The sequence below is a fragment of the Nicotiana tomentosiformis genome, chromosome 6, assembly GCF_000390325.3.
Source record: "Nicotiana tomentosiformis chromosome 6, ASM39032v3, whole genome shotgun sequence".
NCBI lineage: Eukaryota > Viridiplantae > Streptophyta > Magnoliopsida > Solanales > Solanaceae > Nicotiana > Nicotiana tomentosiformis.
The window spans coordinates 87,480,669-87,504,575 of record NC_090817.1 but is presented as its reverse complement, the minus strand read 5'-3'; the positions used below and the strand labels follow the sequence as shown (position 1 = coordinate 87,504,575).

The window sequence follows — 23,907 nt, the reverse complement described above, 5'->3', positions numbered from 1 at the left end:
GCACGATGCCTTCAGCGTCCTCGTCATTGAAAGATAAGGTTCCTTCTGGCACGTAATCTCAAATCTGTTTGTCTCTAGTGATGGACACTTTGGTGCGCTTTAACATCGGCCCCTTGGGGGACGTCGACCCCGTCGATGATCATGTTAATGATGTGATGAGGTTCCTCCTGCTCGATCTTCTTATTAGAGTCCCTATTCCTGAAATAGTTTTTGGCTCGATCGTTCACGAACTCTCAGAGATGTCCGTTGTTGAATAACCGGGCTACTTCCTCTCTCAATTATTGGTAATCTTTCATTTTTTGGTCGTGAGTACCGTGATACTTACACATTAGGTTGGGCTCCCTTTGGGCTGGATCAGACAGTAGAGGTCGAGGCCAATTGGTGTCTTTGATACGTCTGATGGCAGATACGATAGCAGCAGCTTCGACATTGAAGTTGTACTCCGATAACTTTGGCGCTTCCTTAGGCCCGATAGGCCTATCGAAACCACTTTTGCTCATGAGTCCCTGATTATTTTGACCTCGATCGCTTCTCCTTTCACTTCTCACAGGGTTTCGTCCTGACCCATTACCTCTTCGGTCCCCATTGTATGGTTGATATCAATCCCTATTTAATCTCAGTTCACGATCAATGTCTCTCTTAGGTCTATTGATATGAAGGGATAAACCGACCTGGAAGGGGCCCCAAGCTAATCATATTTGACCCTAATTTTTTTTATTGATATTGGTTATGTACGCCGGCCCAAGTTACAGCCAGATATTCTACCAGATTTTGCTTTAATAGCTATGAAGCCAATGAACTTCGAGTATTGAGTCCTTGGGTGAAGTCCTGAATGTCTTAATCGTCCGCCACCGGAGGCAGGTCCATTCGTTCCATTTGAAACCGAGACATGAATTGCCTGAGTAACTCATTATCTCTCTGATTCACTTTGAAAAGGTCTAACTTCCTGGTCTCGACCGTGATGGCCCTGGTTTGTGCTTTCACGAAGGAGTCTGCAAGCATAGCAAATGAGTCAATAGAATTAGGGGGTAAGTTTTGATACTATAACATAGCTCCCTTTGACAAAGTTTCCTCAAATATTTTCAGCAGGACGGACTCGATCTCATCATCCTTCAAGTTGTGCCCTTTGATGGAGCACGTGTAGGAGGTCACATGCTTATTTTGGTCAGTTGTTCCATTGTACTTAGGAATCTCGGGCATGCGGAACTTCTTCGGGATTGGCTTCGAAGCTGCGCTTAGAGGAAAAGGTTTTTGAACAAACTTCTTGGAATCCAGGCCTTTCAATATCGGTAGTGCTCCTAGGACTTGGTCAGCCCTGGAATTGTAGGTTTCTACCTTTTTATCATTGGCTTCAATTTTATTTTCTCCTGATTCTACCCATTTTGTCAGTTCCTCGAGCATTTTTATGATCTTGGGGTTAGTCCCGGGTTCGGCATCACTCGGCCTCTCTGTGACTAGTTCATTTTTGCGAGCGATTTCCCAGGGTGGATCGGGATCACCCTTGCTGGGGGCGCAGCTCTGGTTCTGTAGTTGGGCTATCATTGCATGTTGAGCCTGTAGCATTTCGAAGATAACTCACAAGTTAATCCCATCTCCTTCACCGTCGTGTGTATTTTGGGCTACCGATCGAACTCCCCCGCGGACGTTGTTCTTAGGATCGGTAGGCAAATTTGCATTGATGGCCATATGTGAGTTAGTATCGATTTGGTCTGTGGACGAAACTCCATTGGGTTTGAAAGGGGGCACCTCGTTACTATATACCATATCGTTATTCTCACCATGATGACCAGACTCAGCATCCACGTTTAGAGGGGCAGATTGGGAGTTTGACATTTTAAACTTTGACCTGAAATTAAAGACACTTCGAAGAACAAGTGTAAATAGGGTGTGTTAAGGAAATTTGTATCAAACTACCACTATTATCCTTAGCCCCATGGAGAGCGCCAAATTGTTTACCCTAAAGAATGGATAACAATTAAATTTGTAAGTGGTTTTAAAGATATGTGGATTTATTCAATACAAACGGCAAAGATTGCTAGAATAAACAAGCAAATAAGGGGGATGATTCTAGACTCGAGGGCAGTCTCAACGAGGTATCCGTCTTCGATCCCGGGCTTATAATAATGAAGCCCTGATAAAAAATATAAGAGCTATGAATAACAAAAAATAATAGTATATTACTTTGAGATGCATGTTACGCTGTGTTCAATAAATAATCAGACCCCCCCTTTATATAGTAGAGGAATACCACTCTAGGTACAATTCCATAAAAGGTTAAAATCTCTCGTTTAACTAATTACTGGATTCCCGTCAGTACGTGCCGAGATCCGCATCGTGATATCTGGTCGGTCGCGGATATTACTGCCTTCTGTTGGTCGTGCTTGGTTGCCTGACAACATTCTCTGATGTCCATTGGGATTTGGACCTATCCCGGATCACGACCCCCATATTCTCGAGGGTGGGCGTCATGTCCTCGGACTATGACTCGATGAGACCCTTTCCTCGATTTCGATCCCTTGTCATTATGTCTCTATCTTGGTTTATCTTATCGAAAGCCGGGGTGTACCATGAGCTCGGTTCTACCCATATACAAGGATAATAATCAATAGATCATGAGTCAACTCGTGCCGATTATGTGTCAAGGCTAAGTTAATTATGGTGGTTCTAACTATCATTCTGAGGGGTCATTTGGTATGGTGGATAAAACAAAAATAATCTTGAGATAAAGTTTAGTACCGTCTTATCCCTTAGTTGGTTTCTAATAAATTATCACCGGATTAAAAATAGTCCAGGATAACTTATACATGTAAGCGGGTGGAGTAGTAATCTCTGGATAAAGCAGTAAAATTGACAATCCCAGGATTAATACAACATACTAAACAGTCAATAATAAATAATAGCAGGATAACTAATTCCAGTATAACTAATCCCAACATAACATATCTTTAAACCAAAGAACCCCTGAAGGTATTTGTTTACCCGTAAAATAGTACATTTGAATTTATACGTGATTTATAGATGAAGTAGCAGAAATCTTGGTTCCGGGAGCAGAGCTTCCGGAGGTAGTAATAACAATACAAATAAGCAAGAAAATAAAATGTTATTGAGCTTTTGATAGAATATAGTGTGTGCTTGTTAGAAAATGTGTCCCCTTTACAATGATGGTAGAGCTCACTATTTATAGTTGCACCTAGGGAACAAGATCCTAGAATCAAGCCCCTCTTTAATGACAATTATGAGGTCCATTGAAGAATGTGTAACGGTAGGCAGTGAATGCCATATTCTCTGTAACAGACCATATACTTAATGCTGCAGAATATTCTTCATTAAGTTCTACCGGGTGGTAGGTATTTATTTTTCCTTTATGAATATCATTCTCTATGATAACAAATGAGATTGTTGCCTTCGGACCCGATTATCTTCTGTATTCGGCTCCACGTGTCACTTTCTCACACGATCATTTAATATGTACATATTTTACCCTATACAGATAGTCCCCCTGCTTTCCGGTGGCATAACCTTGTGTCACGGGAAAGTTGGTAGAGATACCCTATTTGACGGGAAATTCTCTGACCCCCTCAGAAACATTTTTGACGGTTGATTAGATGCACGTCTCTCCATATTTAATGTCCCGAACACGTGTCATCCCATGATTCAGCACCACTCTTGCCTGTTATCGAGGTAATTATGACCACAATTTTAGCCGCCTATATCTTTACTTATACGCATTAAACTTCTTTATTTATACTTCATAATTTTCCAAACTTTTCTCAAACTCTCTTTACTCAACTCGTACTTGTCTTCAACTTTCTCTAACCTTCTTGTTCAAAGAAAACCCTTTTCTCCCTTCTGATAACAATGGCATCTTCTTCCAAAAACCCTAGTTCCTCAAAGAACAAAGGTAAAGCTGGTGATGTTGCTCCTCTTACGGTGAGCACCATTATTCCAAGAAGTCTTGTCACAACTAAGGACTTAGAAAAGAAATATCCTTCTGCTAACCCTCGCACGTCGGCTGTTGGTGTGTATCCTTTTTCCATCCATCCTTCCAGCATTCCTATTGTAAAGGAAGGTTGTCTTTTCCATGATTTAAAAATCATCGCTCCTGACCTATGATAAGTGGGAATTTTGACTACTTATTAGCACTTTTTATCCTTTGTTTTAGTCTAATATCATTGAATTACGTTCCCAAAACATGCAATGAAAATTGAGTCATAATCTTTTCTTCACAGAGCATCAAGATCCAATCTAAGGTCAACACAAGCGAGCATGTCAAGAATCAAGATTTGACTCCCAAAGACACATAGATAGGAATTTTGTAACCCTTAGCTTGCACGCAAATATAGTTCTCTTCTCTTTTTCATTTGATGTAAGCACCAAGTAATAGTAACAACAACAACAACAACAACAACATCAGTCTTAACTCTAGTGTCCGGTAGTCCCAGCTACCAAATTTTCCAAAAACTACACTAACCTGATTCCTTTATAGCCAAGGATATATAGTCAACCTCAGAAGCAAGGTTCGGTCACCTTTTGAATAAAATGCTTTTATTAGAGTCATATGTGAGCAAAATTAATCATGAAATTAACTATATTTACACGTAAACTCTTCATGTTCTCGAGCAAAGAGAGGCAGCTTTAAATGCCTAATTTTTGCTCTTTTGTTTTCCTTCTTTTATGTTGATTATAGTTTAATTAAATAGGAAATAAAAGGTTGGGCTATGTTGCATGTTTTAGCCAGAATGGTCCAAACATTGGACCAAATCAGTGGCCCAATGGAACTAACTCGGTCCAACAATCTCTACCACCTGTTGATATATGGTATCTGTCTCCAACTCTCGGGTCCTTCTGAACCTAATACCATAGTTGAGCCCCTTGATAAATTGACGGACTCACTCTCTAGCTGTAGAAACCAAGGCAAGTGAATGTCTAGACAAATCATTGAATCGGACAGCATACTTCGACATTGTCATCGTACCTTGGCGCAGCTTCTCAAACTCTGAAATATGCAAATTGCAAGAATGCTGGAAGTTGGACTCCCGAGATGAAATCTGGCTCAAAGAGGAGAAGTCCAGGCATAAGGCAACAAAAGGGCACAAAAGCATACAAAGTTCGGTCCGTAGAAGAAATTGCGAACCGCAGAATTACACTTGCGGATGCAAACAAAGAAGCAAAATTCAGCATATTTTTATGCAAATTACGGACCGCACATGAATTCTGCGGCCGCAAAAGCTAGGCTAGGACTAAACTTCAGAGGGTGTGCAAATTTCCAAGTCCCGAGTCCCTGAGAATTGCGGACCGCACAAGAATTGTGCGGCCGTAGAAGAATTGTGCGGCCGTAGAAGAAGTGCCTTGTGGTAGCAGACATAAAAGTGCAGACCGCAGAAGACTGGTTTGTGACTACAGACATAATTTGCGGACCGCATAAATGTAGCCTCACGGCCGCAACTCAGAATTGTGCTGCTGCAGAATCCCTGCTCCTGCAAGATGAAGACATCTGTGGACCACACACGGAATTGTGCAGCTGAAGAATCTCCCGAGTGGTATTTTTGTCTGAGATTTTCAGACTTGTATAAATAGAAGAGTTTCATGAAATTAGGTCAAGCTTTGACATCAACAAGTACTGTAGCCATTTTTCTTTACCTCTTTTGGATGTTTACTATATTTTGGTGTATTTTACAATAAATGTTATTATTTTAAGCTTACATTATGAGTTTAATTAGTTTTTCTTCTTTTTCTTCAAACCCAAGCATGAGTAGCTAGATTTTTACTAGGGTTGTGACCCAACCCTAGTGTGTTAACCTTATGGGTAATTAAATTAGTACTTGTTTATGATTGGGTGTTTGTTATTTAGCCTAGTTCATGCTTTAATTTGTGGAATTAATTATTTCAAACATTAGTTCATGCCTATTTGACTTAGTCTCTACTTGAAAAATAAAGGGTTCAACTTAGAGATAGTAATAACCCGGCTTGAGATTTTATCAATTGTTTTGTGTGATACCCATTTGGTTTTGAGAAAGACATATTGGGCAAAACCGCTCTCTGACCGAGAGGTATTGAGTGGGTAATTGAGATTTGATAGCTATAACACACCTCGACCAACCAAACAAGACATATTGGGATGTTTGTCTTTATCCCATTAGACAAACATCTAGGTAATGGTCACAGCTCTAAGCTTTTTATCAATTTGAAAAAAACCCAAAATAGTTATCTATAGTTTTCTTTCTTTATTCTACAATCTTTAGTGTAAAATTAGAAATAGAAACAAAAACTTTTTGTGTAAGTGCAAATCAAGATAATTCAATCACGTGCATTGGAATATATACCCCTAACTCCCATCTTAGCTCCCTATGGATTCGATCCCGACTCTTAGTTGGATTTTGTTATTGCAAATGACTGTTTCATACCTCTATTGAGGTGTGCAATTGGACGTGACTAACCTGGCGGAGTGGATAACCTTACCCAAGAAGGGTTTCACGTATTTTTATATGTATCCCTTCACTTTGGGGTCGTTCTCTTTGAGTGGGGAGCTTGACTCTGTTATCGTGGATTTTTGCATCCATTACCAGGTATGCCTAGCATAAGTAAGTCCTTTTATATGGAGAACAGTTGCTTGTCTTCGACGTTTATGCCAAGAGACGCGAGAGAAGCTAACCCAAGCTCGATTAATGAACCTCTATTACCCCCAAGATATTTCGCTGAGGAATGATAAATTTCAGCAAATGTGGCCACCATGCTCTACTAACTAGCATGGATGATGACAACGACCGTGGGTGGATAGAACGGTTCTCTGCAGTTTTCACCAGGGACATCATTCCGGCCACGACTCCATCCTTTCTGGAATTGTGGAACCCTAATTGCCCTAACGGGTGTAGTAGGTACTGCATCCGGTGCAAGTGCTTCATCTCGGAGTCCACGTTGGGATAACAAGCAAAAAAAAATGATACTCATCCATGATCAAGGAAAAAAAACAAAAAAAAACAAAGAATGCAGCATCCGAGCCATCCACGGATGTTATGGTGATGAGTGACTAGCCCGAGATGGCCATAGACACTCTGGTGATCGATGATGATGGAGAAGATAGTGATGAGGGGGTTTCTCTACATAGAAGACAACGACCTTCATTAGCTCAACAAAATGCTCAATTTGTTGAGCTAGTTACACCAACCAAGGAAGATGCCTCGACACTCTGGGGGGAGCATGATATGGTGGAAAATTCTAACTCACGCTTATGAGTCCTAGTCGTTATTCCCGGTACCGTGAGGCTGAGTACCGGGTCCCTTCCATCTTCGGTTGATGAGCAACCAACAACTAGCACTGCATTTGCCGCAACTGCTTCTCAACCTAGAATGTCATCACCTTCATTTCCTTCTTCACCAACTCTGTCGTTGCCGCCAGCAACTGCTATATCATCTCCACCGGTCGTAGTTGCCTGAGATGAGGATGTCTCTCTTCCCCAGTCCCCGGTTCATGGGAATTTGGGGCATAACTATTAAGCCCCCTCTAAAAATCCCCAAAGGAGAAGGAGCGTCACCCTCTTAGTTTCTACCAAATGCCATATGTTATTCCGGCCAGTGGAACTTTCTAATTATCTGAAGCATTTGGCTTCAGAAAAAGATAGGAATAAAATACAAACTCTCTCGGGAGAGTGTTTGTTGAACAATTCCATGCACAACGCAGCGACGGTATAGTCTTTGTTTCCACTATTGTTTCCTCTATCTTTGTTACGGCAGGGTTTTGAGTTTGTATTTTTGTTTTGCAGGTCAATTTCCTTGCTTCTGAGGGCCTTCATAGGCTGATTCTTGATAAGTAGGAATTTACCTTCGAGCATGATCAATTATTGGCCGAGCGGGATCAGATCGTTGCCCACCTTCCGGAACTGCAAGCACGAGCTGCTCAGGCTGCTGAATTGGGGATTCAGTTGCAGAAAAGCGAGCAAGAGGTAGTGACCCTTATCTAGGAAATCGCCCCATTAAGGGTACAATTTGAAGAAGTTAAGGCCAAATGGGTTGAAGTCCATATTGTTGTTCTTGCTGCATCCAATCGCGAGGTTGCCTCTGCTGAAAGATTGCGTAATTTGGAGGCAGCCTTAAACTCCAAAGCTGTAGAAGTTACTGTTGTAGAGGAGAAGTATGTCCGGTTGGAGGAGAGGCATAATAAGGTCATAGAGCACAATAAGGTTTTTAGCTCCACTGTCTGTGACCTTAATGTCAGTCTCTGGTCCACTAGATCCGAGCGGGACAAACTTTCTGTTGAGGTTGACCAACTTTAAGAAGAACTTCAGCGTCTAGCGGCTTCCCTCATTGTTGAAAAAACATATTCTATGAACAACATGAGGATAAAAACCTTGGAAGAGGCCATAGCGGGTGTCATTGACTTCAATACCGAAATCGCTAAGGCCCGTGAGCTGGAGTCAACTGCCCGAAGGGGTCTTCTGGTCCGGCCTGATGCTACCGACTCTTCTGGCTTCGGTTCCGAGTTCTCAGAAACGGAATAAGAATCGGAAGGTGATGATCCTGAAGGCCAAAATGCCGAAGGCCAAGATATAGAACCCGCAGCAGATCTACCCACTTCTCCTGGGGGTGTAGATGCTTCTTTTCTTTCGGGTTCCGGAGATGCAGTAGCTTAATTTTTGTTTTCTTTAATTTCCTATATCGTTGTACTTGTTCTATTTGGAACATTTATTGTGAATAAAAAATCTTCTCGTGTAAGTATCGTGCAAGTGTTTTCTCTTTGCGTACTTTTCGTTTAAGTATTTGCGCAAGTATTACTCGTTGCGTCCTTTTCATTTAAGTATTTGCGCAAGTTTTACCCTTTGCGTTGAATTGTGCAAGGCTTCGGGTTTATTTTTCCCCGAAAGCATTTTGGATTGCATAAGTTCTTCCGAAATCAACCCTTTAAAGTGAAGGATTCATAAGAGAGGTCCCTCTTATGTTTACGGTGCTCTTAAAGAGGACGTCTCAGGTACATTACGACACTAGCATTTGAAGTACTTGTTTAACTTTCAAATGATAAAATTAATTCATCATTTAGACAAGAAACAATATAGAAATAAAAGGACATTACTTTATTGCTTTCATTTTCAAAAGTACATAAGCATTCATTGTGCTAAAAAGGAATTGCCATTACTTGTGGCTAACTTGTACAACTTGTTTCTATAGGGCTGGCCACGTAGTCCCGGTTATGATGATACAACTTTGTTTCTGGTTTTTGTATTCTAGCCGATGTGGCAGTCATTGTTGTCGTATTCTCATATCATTTCCTCCAGTGTTCGAATGCGAAGAATGCGAATTTGAACACTAGAAGTCCTGATCCTTTGGAGATTCTACTAGTGGATGGTTAGATAATCTTTAGTTTGGTAACGAGCTTTACTTCCCCTTAGGAACTTTGTTTATGAGCTAAAGACTATCTAACACCCCCCCCCCAAAGGCTTGCACTCGTGAACGATCGGGTAACACTTGGCCGATAGCAAATTTTACTTCCCCGTAGGAACTTTTGCAACCGAGCCAAAGATTATCTAACCGCTCTGTAGTGATTGTGTGCCTTGTTGTTTTAAGATCTTATTTCTGCTGATGAAGCTTCCATCGTAGTATGCTTTCTGTTGGTGCCTCGTTAAAAACCTTCCCAGAAAAATTCAATTGGGACAAAAATTGGACAAAGGGAAAAAGAGTGCAGCACATGCATTCAGTGTAGGTGAGACTCATCAACAATAGTATCTTTTGAGGTGTTCCATGTTCCAGTTGCTCAACAACTTTACTCCATTTTGATTTTCTAATTCATATAAACCCTTTTCGGTGACAGCTGAAACCCGGTAGGGGCCTTCCTACGTAGGACCCAGTTTCCCTGCGTTGAGCTCCCGGGTGTTCTGAGTTACTTTCCTTAAAACCAAGTTTCCTACTTTGAAATAATGGAGGTTGGCTCTTCGATTGTAATATCTTTCTATTCGCTGCTTTTGGGATGCCATCCTTATATGCGCCAAGTCCCTGCGCTCGTCGAGCAGCTCTAATTTGACCAACATTGCTTTATTGTTTGTTTCTTCATCCACCCGGAAATATCTCAAGGTAGGTTCCCCTATTTCCACTAGGATTAGGGCTTCTTCTCCGTACACAAGAGAGAAAGGAGTTTCCCCGGTGCTTTATTTGGCCGTTGTTCGGTACGCCCATAGTATTCCTGGTAGCTCTTCGGGCCATTTGCCTTTGGCTGCTTCCAATCTCTTTTTGAGATTTTGGATAATCACCTTGTTTGTTGATTCTTCTTCATCATTTGCGCTCGAATGATATGGTGATGATGTGATTCTTTTGATTTTTAAGTCTTCAAGGAACTTTGTGACCTTTGCGCCTATAAATTGTGGTTCGTTGTCGCAGGCTATCTCTTTTGGTATCCTAAATGTGCAAATTTTATTCTCCCACAAGAAATCTACCACTTCACGTTCACCGATCTTCTGATAAGGATCTGCTTCAACTCACTTAGAAAAATAGTTAGTTAAAGTCAAAAGAAATCTTGCCTTACCGGGGGTCGGGGGCAATGGTTCGACTATATCCATCCCTCACTTCATGATCGGCTATGGTGACAACACTGAGTGTGGTGGCTCTGCTGATTGATGTAGCAATGGTGTGTAATGTTGACACTTATCATATTTTTGATCATAAGCCTTGGCGTCTTGTTCCATCAGGGGCCAGTAGTATCCTGCCCTAATTAATTTTAACACTAAGGAATTTGCGCCTGAGTGATTTCCGCAGATCCTCTCGTGGACTTCTCGCATAACGTAGTTAGCTTTGAATGCTCCCAAACATCGGGCCAACGAGACTTGGAAAGATCTTCTGTACAATTGACCTCCCTTGAAGCTGTATCGAGCTGCTTTAGTGCGCAGAGCCCAAGATGCCTTAGTATCTTCAAGCAATTTTTCGTACTCGAGATAGTCAATGATCTCATTTCCCCAGTCCCAGACCAAATTGGTCGCGTTTACCTCGTAATAGCTATCCGCGTCCAATACCGAGTGCATAAGCTATACAATCGTGCCAGAGTCCGACCCTTTCATTTCCGTGGATGATCCGAGATTTGGCTAGTGCATATGCTTCCGCATTCTCTTCCCTCGGGATATGAGTAATCGACCATTCCCTGAACCGAGTGAGTAGAGACTGAACTTTCATTACGTATTGCTGCATGCGTTTCTCTTTGGCTTCGAAGATCCCGTAGACCTGATTTACAACCAATTTGGAGTCGCATTTGATTTCTATGACCTCGGAGTCCAGTCCTCAGGCAAGCTTGAGTCCTACAATCAAAGCTTTATACTATGCTTCATTGTTAGTCAAAGGAACATTTTTTATGGCTTGCCTTAGGGTTTCTCCCGAGGGTGTGGTTAACACTATGCCGAGCCCGGACCCCTTCACGTTGGAAGCTCCGTTCGTGAACAAGGTCCAAACTTCTGATGTCGATTCTGACACCATTACTGCTTCTTTGGTAGCCAAAGGTAACAATCACGAACTAAAATCGACTACGAAGTTGGCCAAAACTTGTGACTTAATTGCAGTCCTAGGTTTATATTCTATGTCAAATTCACTCATTTCGACTGCCCACTTAGCTAGCCTAACTAGGAGTTCAGGTTTATGAAGAATATTCCGCAGGGAAAAAGTGGTCACCACAGCTATCGGGTGACATTGGAAATAAGGCCTTAGTTTTCGAGCAGTGACTACGAGGGCAAAGGCCAATTTTTCCATATGTGGGCATCGAGTTTCTTCTCCCGTCAAAATTTTACTAATATAGTAGATAAGGGATTACGTACCTTCATCCTTAAGGACTAAAACAACATTTACTGATACATTCGAGACTGCTAAATAGATCAGTAGTTGTTCGCCTTCCTCCAGTTTTGACAATAATGGAGGACTTGACAAATACCTTTTCAAATCCTTCAGAGCCTATTGACATTCCAGAGTCCATCCGAAGTTATTCTTCTTTTTGAGGAGTGTAAAGAAATGATGGCATTTTTCTGAAGACCTGAAAATGAATCTGCTCAAAGCGGCCAATCGCCCTGTCAGCCTTTGAACCTCTTTTACGCTTGATAGCTGGTCCGAGATATCTTCGATGGCTTTAATTTTGTCGGGGTTAACCTCGATCCCCCTTTGCGACACAAGGAAGCCCAAGAACTTACCGAAACTGACCCTAAATGCACATTTCTCGGGGTTAAGCTTCATGTTAAGCTTCCTTAAGATGTCGAAGGTTTGTTGCAGGTGTTTAAGATGATCACCTGCGTTCAAAGTCTTAACCAGAATATCATATATGTAAACCTCCATAGTTTCCCTATTTGTTTCTCAAACATTTTGTTTATAAGCCGCTGGTAAGTGGCTCCGACATTTTTTTAGCCCGAAAGGCATCACATTATAACAATATGTACCGAAGTTCGTTATGAAACAAGTTTTTTCCTGATCCTCCAGGTTCATCTTAATTTGGTTGTACCCAGAATAAGTATCGAGAAAACTCATTAACTTATGCCCGACCGTCGCATCAATCATTTGATCAATGTTTGGCAATGGGAATGAGTTATTTGGGTACACCTTATTCAAATCCTTATAGTCTACACATATGCAAAATTTATTATTCTTCTTTGAAACTACTACTACATTAGCTAGCCAGTCAGGATACTTTACCTCTCGGATTGAACCGATATCAAGCAAGCGAGTTACCTCTTCTTTGTGACAAATTTGTTTCTAACCTCGGCAATAGGACGTTTTTTCTGTCTTACCAGTGGGATGTTGGGATCCATGCTTAATTTATGCACGTCCACTTCTGGCTAGATACTTATCATACCCATATGCGACCACGCAAAACAATCGACATTAAATTTAACAAATTCGATAAATCCATATCTGAGCTTGGGGTGTAGTCCTGTCCCCAAGTGGAACTTCCTCTCCAAGAACTTTTCGAACAATGCAACTTGTTCAAGTTTTTCCACTGTGGATTTTGTTACGTCCGTTTCTTCTTGTACCTGGAAATATCTTGGTACATGATACGATTTCAACGTCTCCTCCCCTTGGTTGACTTTGCTCGGTCCGGGAGCAGGCATCGGTTCCTGTATTTGCTATGTCGTGTGCTCCTTCCCTTTGCTACTGGAAGCTGAGATTGCATTCATCTCCCTTACTGCCGGTTGGTCACCTCTTATTTGTTTAATTCCCTCGGGAGTTGGAAATTTCAGCAATTGATGATATAATGATGGTACAACCTTCATCTTGTGCAACCACGGCCTCTACAGGATAATATTATAGCCCATATCGCCGTCCACCACCTCGAAAAGGGTCATATTCATCAGCCCCTAGGCCTTTGTGGGAAGCATGATCTCTCCCCTGGTTATCATGCTCGTTAGGTTGAACCCGACGAGGAGTTTTATGGCCGGAATGATACTTCTGGTGAGCTTGGCATACTCCAACACTCTCTATTTGGATGATATTGGCCGGACACCAAAACACATTTAATTTTAAAATCTAAGACATTTAAAGGAATTACCAATACATCGTTATGTGGGGGAAACAACAGTCCATCTGCATCTTTCTCTATGAAAGTAATGTCATCCTCAGCGACTTCCCAGAGTCCCTTACTGTGGGTCACTGACACCTTCGCCTTTTTTCCGCCAAAAATATCACACCATTAATCTCGTTCCCCCCAAAAAATTTGTTGATCGTCAAGCGTGGGGGATCTTTTCCTTCTTTCAAAGGTTCTGCATTATTACGATTGCGGTCGTAGTGTTTTTTAGCCCGATCGCTTAAAAATTCTCTGAGATGGTCATTTTTCAGCAATGTCGCCACCTCCTCGCGTAGTTGAAGATAGTCCCATATCTAGTAACCGTTGGTTCCATGATATTCGCACCACAAATTAGGATCCCTTTGGATGGATCACATCTCATTGACTTCGGGAACCGTGCTTCTTTAATGTTCCTCATAACTGACACTAGATCCACTATGCTGACGTTAAAGTTGTATTCGAAGCCTGGGGTAGGAAGAATCTTGAGAACCCGATGTCTCCTTGTCCTGTTATGACCTATTATTCCGGTCGCGATCAGTTCTCCTATCGATAGCGAGTCTATCCGCTGCCTGGAAACCTCTTTCGCGTCCTTCGGCCCGCTCATAGGGAAAAACCCGACCCCTTGAAGACCATCGATCTACTTCAAAATCATCCTTCAATTTATCCTTATTCTTTTCCCGGCCCTAGCCTTTGGTTGACCCCGGGAAGCCGAGCTGATCATCTTCAATTCTTATCTTTGACTCGTATCAGTTGTGAACATCCGCCCATGTTGTTTTCTGGAACTCGAGCAGACTTTCTTTCAATTTCCGAAAAGCATCGGAACTTCTCGGATTCAACCCTTTAGTAAATGTTGTTGATGCTCATTCATCTGGTACGACTGGAAGCAGTATCCTTTCTTTCTGGAACCGGGTCACGAACTCCCGCAAAAATTCGGATTCTCCTTGTGCAATCCTGAATATGTCGGCCTTTCGAACATGTACCTTTCTGGCCCTAGAATGAGCCTTAATAAAAGAATTCGCAAGCATCTCGAAGGAATCTATAGAATTCTCGGGCAAGAGTGAATACCATGTCATGGCCCCCATTGTGAGGGTCTCTCCAAATTTCTTCAATAAGATTGAATCAATTTCGTGCGAAGCCAAATCGCCTCCCTTCACCGTCGTTGTATAGGTGGCGATATGCTCCTGAGGATCTGAAGTCCCATCATACTTCAGCACATCTAGCATCTTTAACCACTTTGGGATCAACTCTGGTGTCGCGCTTGGTTTGAACGCCAGTTGGGTGTACTTCTTTGAATCCACTCCTTTCAATACTGGTGGTGCGCCCGAACCTTGATCCATTCAGGCATTTATTTCCCTCATAAACTGCATGAGTCCGATTTTAAAGGAATCATTCTCATTGTTGTTACCGGATCCGCTATCATTCCCCCCCGGTCCTGTCAAAGCCGACTTCGCCCCTCGCGGTGTTATTATCGACCCTCTGTGTTTTTTATTTGTGGGAGCATCGGGAGGAACTGGGCCTCATCCATTCGCGTTGTTAGAAGCACCCGACAACGCCTGCCTTAATTCCTTCATGACCTGATCCTATCGCGAGAGATGGCCCATAATGGCCTTTTGTTTCTCCCTCAGGATCCCTAGTATTCCAACGACGTGCTCGTCTTCAGCATCATTAGGAGTTGCCTCTCGTACATGTCGTGAATATTTCCCACCGTGAACCGGCGTGGCCTCATCCCCCTCGTTGCGGGTATCACTTATAGAATCTTCGTGCTGAGGCTGATTTCCTTGGGCCTTAACGTTGTGTGCGATAGTGACATTGTTATCTACCATTTTTAATAATATTTGCTAAGAACAACGAACCAAACAAGTTAGTAATAGATTCAAGGATCAATTCAATTATACAACTGTCTAAGCCCCACGGTGGGCGCCAAATTGTTTAGCCGTAAAACAGTACAGTTGAATTTATACATGGTTTATAGACAAGTAAATCGATTTGATCCTAAAATGATAAATAAATTAGACAAAAATATAAGACTTAGCCTTGAAGTTGAGACGAAGCAGCAAAGATCTTAGTTCGGGGAACAGAGCTTCCGGGGGCAGTAATAACAATATGAATAAGCAAGAAAATAAAATGTTATTGAGCTTTTGATAGAATATAGTGTATGCTTGTCAAAAGATTCGGCCCCTTTACAATGATGGTAGAGCTCATTATTTATAGTTGCACCGAGGAAATAAGGTCCTAGGATCAAGCCTCTCTTTAATGACAATTATGAGGGCCTTTGAAGAATGTGTAACGGTAGACAATGAATGTCATATTCTCTGTAACGGATCATATACTTAATGCTGCAGAATATTCTTCATTAAGTACTACCGGGTGATAGGTATTTATTTCGCCTTTATGAATATCATTCTCTATGATAACAAACGAGATCGTTGCCTTCAAACCCGATTATCTTCTGTCTTCAATTCCACGTGTCGCTTTCTCACGTGATCATTTAATAAGAATATATTTTACCCTATACAATATTCTTAATTTGACCTAAACATTTTGGGATTTGAAGAATCATCCACTTGACTAAAATTAAAGACCTATACCCGGCCAATTATCTCTCCAAAGAGTTTAACTTCTATGTAGACAGTATAAAATGAGAACTTTATACTATCAAGTTACCTAAAAAAAATATAGTTAACCGTTAATAATAAGAAACATGTTTCAACAAGTTAAAGTTGATGATGTAATTTAAAAAAAGTTACCCGGCCCTATCAGACTATGTACATAAGCTAAATTTCTCTCGAAGAGTTTAATTTCTTTAAATTGTCCGTTAATATAACTATGTCACAATTCTACCACTTCTGAGAATTACTTTTGTTTAATTAGCGAAGTTCAGCTTGTATCTTTTCTACGTAGTAAACAATCTTAGCCACGTACGTTGTCAAAGACTTTTCTTTAGATTCTTAATCAGCCTTTTTCATTTTGTCTGAATTGTAATTTTCCTCCATTCACTACTGTCACTTCACCTTTCAATTGACTTACACTTGACTCGACTATCTAAAACTTATTATGCAATTTCCTCGCTTTCCATTTTCCCACTCTCTTGTTCTCTTAAAATAGCATTAAATTAAATACCACATCATTAATGATCTTTTACGACTAAAGAAAAGAACTACAGTATATAATAACACAACAATAATATTCCCGCTAGACATATATATATATATATATATATATATATATATATATATATAAAGAGGAAGATGGTGACATATCCTTTTCATCCTCCCAACACTAGATTCCCTAACGGAATTTCAGAAAACGAAAAGCACAACCTTGAAATTAAGGACAAAGTGCTCCGCTACGTTATCAATCAATTCCATGTACCACACTACGAGAAACGTGGCTTTCTTTCTTTTTTCTCATTTCCTCTGTATGCGGCCTTTTTTCTGTGTGTAGGGATGGGGGCCCGGTCAGTCTAATTAAGATCGATGATAAGCCACGTAACAATTTAATTTGTTCCACACTGGACATGTAATGCATGGAAGATGCTAAGTCTCAAAGATATGATATCTTTTCTTGGCTTCCCTTTTGTCCTTTTGACATTTTACGTCCACATATTGATAGGAAATGGCAAACAACTTTGGGGAGCAGCAGTAGGAGGACTTGCAGTAGTAGTACTGGTCCTTTAAAAGGCGCTGGTGGTCCGTGAATACGTTGAGGTCCTTCTCACGGTAGGATCAAACTTAATCTGTGTTTACCCGAAAAATAAATAAAGTTGAATTTATACGCAATTTCGAAGATATGTGGCGTAACATAACATAAAATATAAGGATAAATAGAAATATAAATATAGATTGATGAGAATGCGAAATAGATAAGGTTGTTAGGAACAATGAATCTTAGGATTCAACAAATAGAATCAATCTAAGAAATCTGAAAGAACGATTCTTTACTGTAGAAGATTATAGCGCTTTTATTACAATATAAGCCTGAGAAAAATTTATTTTACAGAAATTGTAACCAAGCCCTTTTATAGTGGAGGGATTTGGCTCTAAGCATAATAAAATAAACATTCAGTGGGAGACCCATGATAAGTCAGTTTTTCCACCATTTCTGCCAAGATTCTCTCTAGTGGGATTGCAATGGCTTTTGTCTGCGAGCTCGATATTGCTTAGAACCCTCGATTTTGGTTTGAGCTTGATTTCGACTCGAGCTCTTGATCTTGGTTCGAGCCCGATCCTGGCTCGAGCTCTCGAATTGATTCGAGGTCAATGTTGGTTGGTCTCTGGATTATCAGCATGATAGATCTACTCTGCATCATGGATCGACTTCGATTCAAGCTTGATAATGATATCGAACTCGACACGGATCGGCCTCCCCGGGTTCGAGTTAGTTTGTTCCACCTTCGGGATCTTACTTCGATAGATCATCGTTCGAACTCGATCGGACGTGCTAAGGCCGAAATCTATTTCGACCATATACAGATAGTCCCCTCGTTTCTCGGAAAGAATGTGGCAAGAAACGATATGATTTTTTAACGGCTCGATCGGATTATAACCTGACGTTTCCATCGGGTTCGACCATGACGCATCTGGTAGTTGTCCCGTTGGTTTAGTCTTTCAAGGCATTTAATACATGTCAGACGGTGGTCAGCCACCGCTGATACTGAACTGCCATCGCTTGAACCTATAAATAACCCTTTCTTTTATCTTTTACCACTTTTACATCTTCTATCTTCCAAATTTCCCAAGTTCTTCTTCGTACTCTCCAACTTACCAGTAAATCTATGATTTCTTTCTGCAAAAGCCCCTCCTCAATTTTACCAAATCTTTGTCATTTTTCTCTATTCCTTGCTTCTCAACTCAAAAATGGCAAAAACGTCACAAACCATCCCTCAGAAAGATAAAACTTCATCTTCAAAGTGTGCCGCCGATGATACGCCGGCAAAACCACGGCCTGAGGAGTGCGTTCCTAGGGCGTGCGTCCTTACTTCTGATTTCAAGGTCGATAAAGGATCATCGATGCCTGGTCGATGTGAACCGGTATCGAGGTATATATGTTCGATAACCGAGAATCACCTCCAACAGCTAAAGAAAGATTGCAATTGGGATAAAAAGGAAATAATGATTCCTTCTTCTGACGAAGATATCACTTCGCACGTGAGAGGGATTTTGAATGCGTATTCTTATCCTTTCACATTGGGTCCCCTTGATTTCGTTATCATTGATTTCTGTCGTTAATACCAAATAACCCTAGGCCAGGTCCACCCTTCTTTTTGGCGGATCGTTATCCTAATCCGATATTTCGTAAGCAAAATTGAGGGGATGTTGTTCACCCTCGACCATCTTATCCGATTATACCGTCCTCGACTTTTTCGAGGAGGGTTAATAAAACTTCAACGTCAAGCTACCAAGGCTTTGTTCTCGAGTATTGACGAGGATAGGGACCGGGGTTAGATGGGAAGGTTCGTTCGAGTAAGGACTTCGGACCTGATTCCGACTGAAAAGATGCCCTTTTCCCGAGGAGTGGAATATGAAACGTAAGTGTGATCTTGATGTTACTTCTACTTTGTTCTTTCATTTATTCTCTCATCGACACTTCTCTTTTTGTGATGTAGTGATTCCGTGGATTCCCCGAGCACTTCCCGATCTCAAGAACTGGGTATGAGCCCTTGTTTCGACCTCCACATACGACGAGCGCTCATGGTGTGATTTGTCAAAGGGTCGGTAGGAGGCCAAAAATCACGGTAAGCTCATTTCTCGTACTCTTTGATGATCCGAACGAGGTGGTTTTCAAAATAATTTATTAAGGTTTTCCATATGCAAGTTTGGGTAAAGACGCGGCTTTGAGGCCCTTGTCCAATGAGGAGGAAATTTCGGCCTCTGTTCCAAAGCCGGTAAAGGAAAATAAAAGAAAAAGAGCCTCCATTCCCGAAGATCCAAAACCGAAGAAGAGGATGGCTCATAAGACGAACAAGAATGTTATTCCTTTGACCGTGGAATCCGTTCTGTGTATAAGGGATGAAGAAGAAGAAGAAGAAGAAGAAGAAGAAGAAGAAGAAGAAGAAGAAGAAGAAGAAGAAGAAGAAAACGATGAGTCTGCATTGGTGGTCCGAATGAAGAGAACCACCGATGCCTCATTGGCGGCTGGATCGATGATGCTCCATGAGGCTCTGCCTCGAACTGGAGATATACCGGAGAAAGATTCGGGTAGAGTCCCCTAACTATCGGATATCGAAGACGCATCTCATCGGAGTCAACGGGCAGGGGATATGACCAAAGGGGCCCTCAAACCCCTTCTAACCGAGGAGAATGCTCCAAGCGATTCATTTGGGGCAACAACAATCGAGGATTCGCCTACCTTTTCCACTTTTTCCGCAGGGGTGATTCGGGAAGCTCAAGCTCTGGGAGCCCTCGATCTAGACAGGCGTCATGATGAAGAAGATCCCTTTCGTGACCTGTTTACTGGTATTAAGGACGTTGCTAGTGATGGTGATGAATCGGATCTTTTTCACGGATTGCGGCAGGCTTTGAATCAGGTGAGCTTTTAAAATTATTTTGTAGGTACTATCTTTATGTTCATTTTTCGTTAAGTTTGCTTCTTGTTTCTTTCTAGGCAGCGGAAGTTCATCGAGAACAATGTTCTCGATCCCAAAATGAGCTGCATCGCTACGAGGCCGACCTAAAATGGGCTACTGATGAGAGGAACTCCCTTAGACTTTCCTTAGGGCAGAGAGAAGATGAAATAAAAGACCTCCGAGCTGAGCTAGCCAAGGCTTATCGAGATCGGACCGATTTGTCTGAGCAGGTAATGTTGCTTTTGAAAGCCTATGGGCTTGATGCCGGAACAATAGCTAACATTTCGGTCTCACAACTGCAGCAAAAAATCGAGATGATCGGGAAGCTTCGTGAGGAGGTAGACGTGATAAGAACGGAGTCTTTGCGGTGGAAAGAAGGTATGGACCGCTTTGCTTCAAAAAAAGAGACTGCTCGAGCCCAGTTATCATCGTTCAAAACCCAACTTCATAAAATGAAGGAAAACGGCCTGGTTCAAGCAAGAAGAATTGAGGAGCTTGAGGCTCGATTGGCCTATGTACTTGCCAAGGCCGAATCTGATGCCGAAAAGGCAAAGGCCGATGCGGATGCGCTCGTGGCCGTCTATCGGGCCGATGCTGAAGCTGCCCAAGTCCAGGCAAGAGAGGCAGCCGAGTCCGCCGATACTCGAGCACATTGGGTCGCCGAACTTGCTAAGTGCTGATCCCGAAGGGAAACTCTCAAGGAAATCCATGCTCGTGGTTTCGATCTCGCTGAAGAGATAAAAAGGGCCAAAGAGCTCGAAGCCGATGCTGAAGCTCTGGTTTCTGATGGCAATGATGATGATGATGATGATGATGGGATCAAGAGCGGATCCGAGAACGTGGGGGAGCCTGATAAAGAAGAGACCGCTCCTGAACGAGAAGTTTAGTTCTTAGTTTTTACGTTATAATCACCCATGCAGATAAATTTGTATATAGATACATCCCTTTTTTTGCCGACTTGCTTATGTTTTTGTTTCCTGCATTGTGAGGACTTTATTCATGCCTTATAAATGTTTTCACAATGTTTTAAAAAACTTAATCAAATTTAGACTTCGTAGCCTCTGTAATCGAGTGAGCGCTTACTCAAACTTGGAGTGATGTAGCCCTTAGGCTTATTAGTTGAGTCAATGATTCGAGCTTGATGAAATGTAGCCCATAGGCATAATAATCGAGTAAGTGCTTGCTCGAACTCGAAATAAAAGTAGCCCGTAGGCTTAGTAGTCAAGTCGATGATTCGAACTCGAAGCAATGTAGCCCGTAGGCGTAATGATCGAGTGAGCGCTTGCTCGAACTCGAAATAAAAGTAGCATGTAGGCTTAGTCGAGTGAATGATTCGAACGTGAAGCAATGCAGCTCGTAGGCGTAATGGTCGAGTGAGTGTTTGCTCGAACTCAAAATAAAAGTAGTCTGTAGGCTTAGTCGAGTGAATGATTCGAACTCAAAGTAAAAGTAGCCCGTAGGCTTAGTCGAGTGAATGATTCGAACTCGAAGCAATGTAGCCCGTAGGTGTAATGGTCGAGTGAGTGTTTGCTCGAACTCGAAATAAAAGTAGCCCGTAGGCTTAGTCGAGTGAATGATTCGAACTCGAAGTAATGTAGCCCGTAGGCGTAATGGTCTAGTGAGTGTTTGCTCGAACTCGAAATAAAAGTAGCCCGCAGGCTTAGTCGAGTGAATGATTCGAACTCGAAGTAAAAGTAGCCCGTAGGCTTAGTCGAGTGAATAATTTGAACTCGAAGCAACGTATCCCGTAGGCATAATGGTCGAGTGAGTTTTTGCTCGAACTCGAAATAAAAGTAGTCTGTAGGCTTAGTCGAGTGAATGATTCGAACTCGAAGTAATGTAGCCCGTAGGCATAATGGTCGAGTGAGTGTTTGCTCGAACTCGAAATAAAAGTAGCTCGTAGGCTTAGTCAAGTGAATGATTCGAACTCGAAGTAATGTAGCCCGCAGGCGTAATGGTCGAGTGAGTGTTTGCTCCAACTCGAAATAAAAGTAGCCCGTAGGCTTAGTGGTCGAGTTTATCTTAATTCTGATAACATAATAAATCTCAAAATAGAGGAATTTTCCTTGGATATAAGATGCCGATAAAGAAGAGAACTTTCTTTGCACGTTATTACACGCCTGGGTTTGGGCCAATCTATATTAGCATGGTTCGCTTTGACCATTTGGCTCTTATAATTTTTCCTATTGGAACCCTATTGTTGTGAAATAACTTTCTTGCGAGGCCTCGGATATTGTTGTAAATGCTGCACGATCAATGGTTGCCTCATTAAAAACCTTGCCGAAAACCCTGCTCGAGAGATCCATCTTAGCCCTTGTTTGGACTTCTGCAGGGGTCAGTTTTGAAATATAAACGAATATGGAAAGGTCGTACCTTAGTAGTAGTACCATTTTAGATGTGATACATTCCAGCTGCTTGATAGCTATTTGTCGTTTATAATGTTGAGCATGTACGATCCCTTTCCGATGTTCTCGAGCACCTGATATGGTCCTTCCCAATTCGGTCCTAGTTTTCCTTCGTTTGGATTTCGGGAATTGATGGTAATTTTTCTTAACACTAAGTCCCCAAGCTTGAAATGACGGAGCTTGGTTCATCGATTATAATATCTTTCGATTCGCTGCTTTTGGGCGGCCAATTGGACGAGAGCAGCTTCTCGTCTTTCGTCCGATAGTTCGAGGCTGGCATTCATAGTCTCGTTGTTTGATTCTTCCATCGCGAATCAAAATCTTGCACTGGGTTCACCAACTTTGACTGGTATTAATGCTTCAGACCCATATACTAAGGAGAATGGGGTCGCCCCCGTACTGAATTTTGACGTCGTCTGATATGCCCAAAGGACTTCGGGCAGGATTTCTCTCCATTTCCCTTTAGCGTCGTTCAACCTCTTATTTAAGTTTTGAATGAAAGTTTTGTTTGTTGATTCGGCCTGTCTGTTCCCACTGGGGTGGTATGGCGTCGATAGTATCCTTCTTATCTTGTGGTCTTCGAGGAATCTTGTTACTTTGCTGCCAACAAATTGTTTTCCATTGTCACACATTATTTTGGCGGGTATCCCGAATCGGCATATGATATGATCCCAAATAAATTCTATAACTTCTTTCTCTTTTATTTTCTCGAATGCCTGCGCTTCAACCCATTTAGAAAAATAGTCAGTCATAAATAAAATGAATTTGGCTTTACCTGGGGTCGGTGGCAGAAGGCCGACAATATCCATTCCCCACTTCATGAATGGCCATGGGGATAGGACTGAGTGGAGTTACTCTCCGGATTGGTGGATCATCGGTGCAAACTTTTGACATTTGTCACATTTACGAACAAATTCCTTCGCATCTTTTCCCATATCGATCTAATAATACCCTGCTCTGATTATTTTTTGAACTAGTGTATCAGCTCTAGAGTGATTCCCGCAAGTACCCTCGTGCACTTCCCGTAGGATGTAATCGGTATCTCCCGTACCCAAGCATACTGCCAACGGTCCATCGAATGTTCTTTGGTATAGCATTTCATCCGAAGCCAACGTGAATCGAACAGCTTTAGTCCGTAGGGTTCTAGAATCTTTAGGGTCTGATGGGAGTTTTCCGCTCTTCAAGTATTCAATATACTTGTTTCTCCAATCCCAGGTTAAGCTTGTAGAATTTATTTCGGCGTGACCTTCTACGATTACTGATATCAAAAGTTGAACAACATTCCCCGAGCCCGAGTCATCTACCACGACCGACTACCCCAAATTCGCAAGCGCATCGGCCTCATTATTCTGTTCACGTGGTACATGTCGTAAAGTCCATTGTTTGAAATGGTGCAAAGTGACTAGCAGTTTATCTAAATACCTTTGC

General features: G+C 41.9%; 1 protein-coding gene across 1 annotated transcript; it reads left to right on the top strand.

Annotated features, from left to right (window-relative positions):
- Positions 1 to 18,365: 18,365 nt before the first annotated feature.
- Positions 18,366 to 19,720, top strand: LOC138894367 (uncharacterized). The gene is made up of 2 exons (XM_070179061.1): positions 18,366 to 18,547; positions 19,324 to 19,720. The coding sequence occupies exons 1-2, from the start codon at positions 18,366 to 18,368 to the stop codon at positions 19,718 to 19,720; spliced, it is 579 nt and encodes a 192-aa protein (XP_070035162.1).
- Positions 19,721 to 23,907: the final 4,187 nt, after the last annotated feature.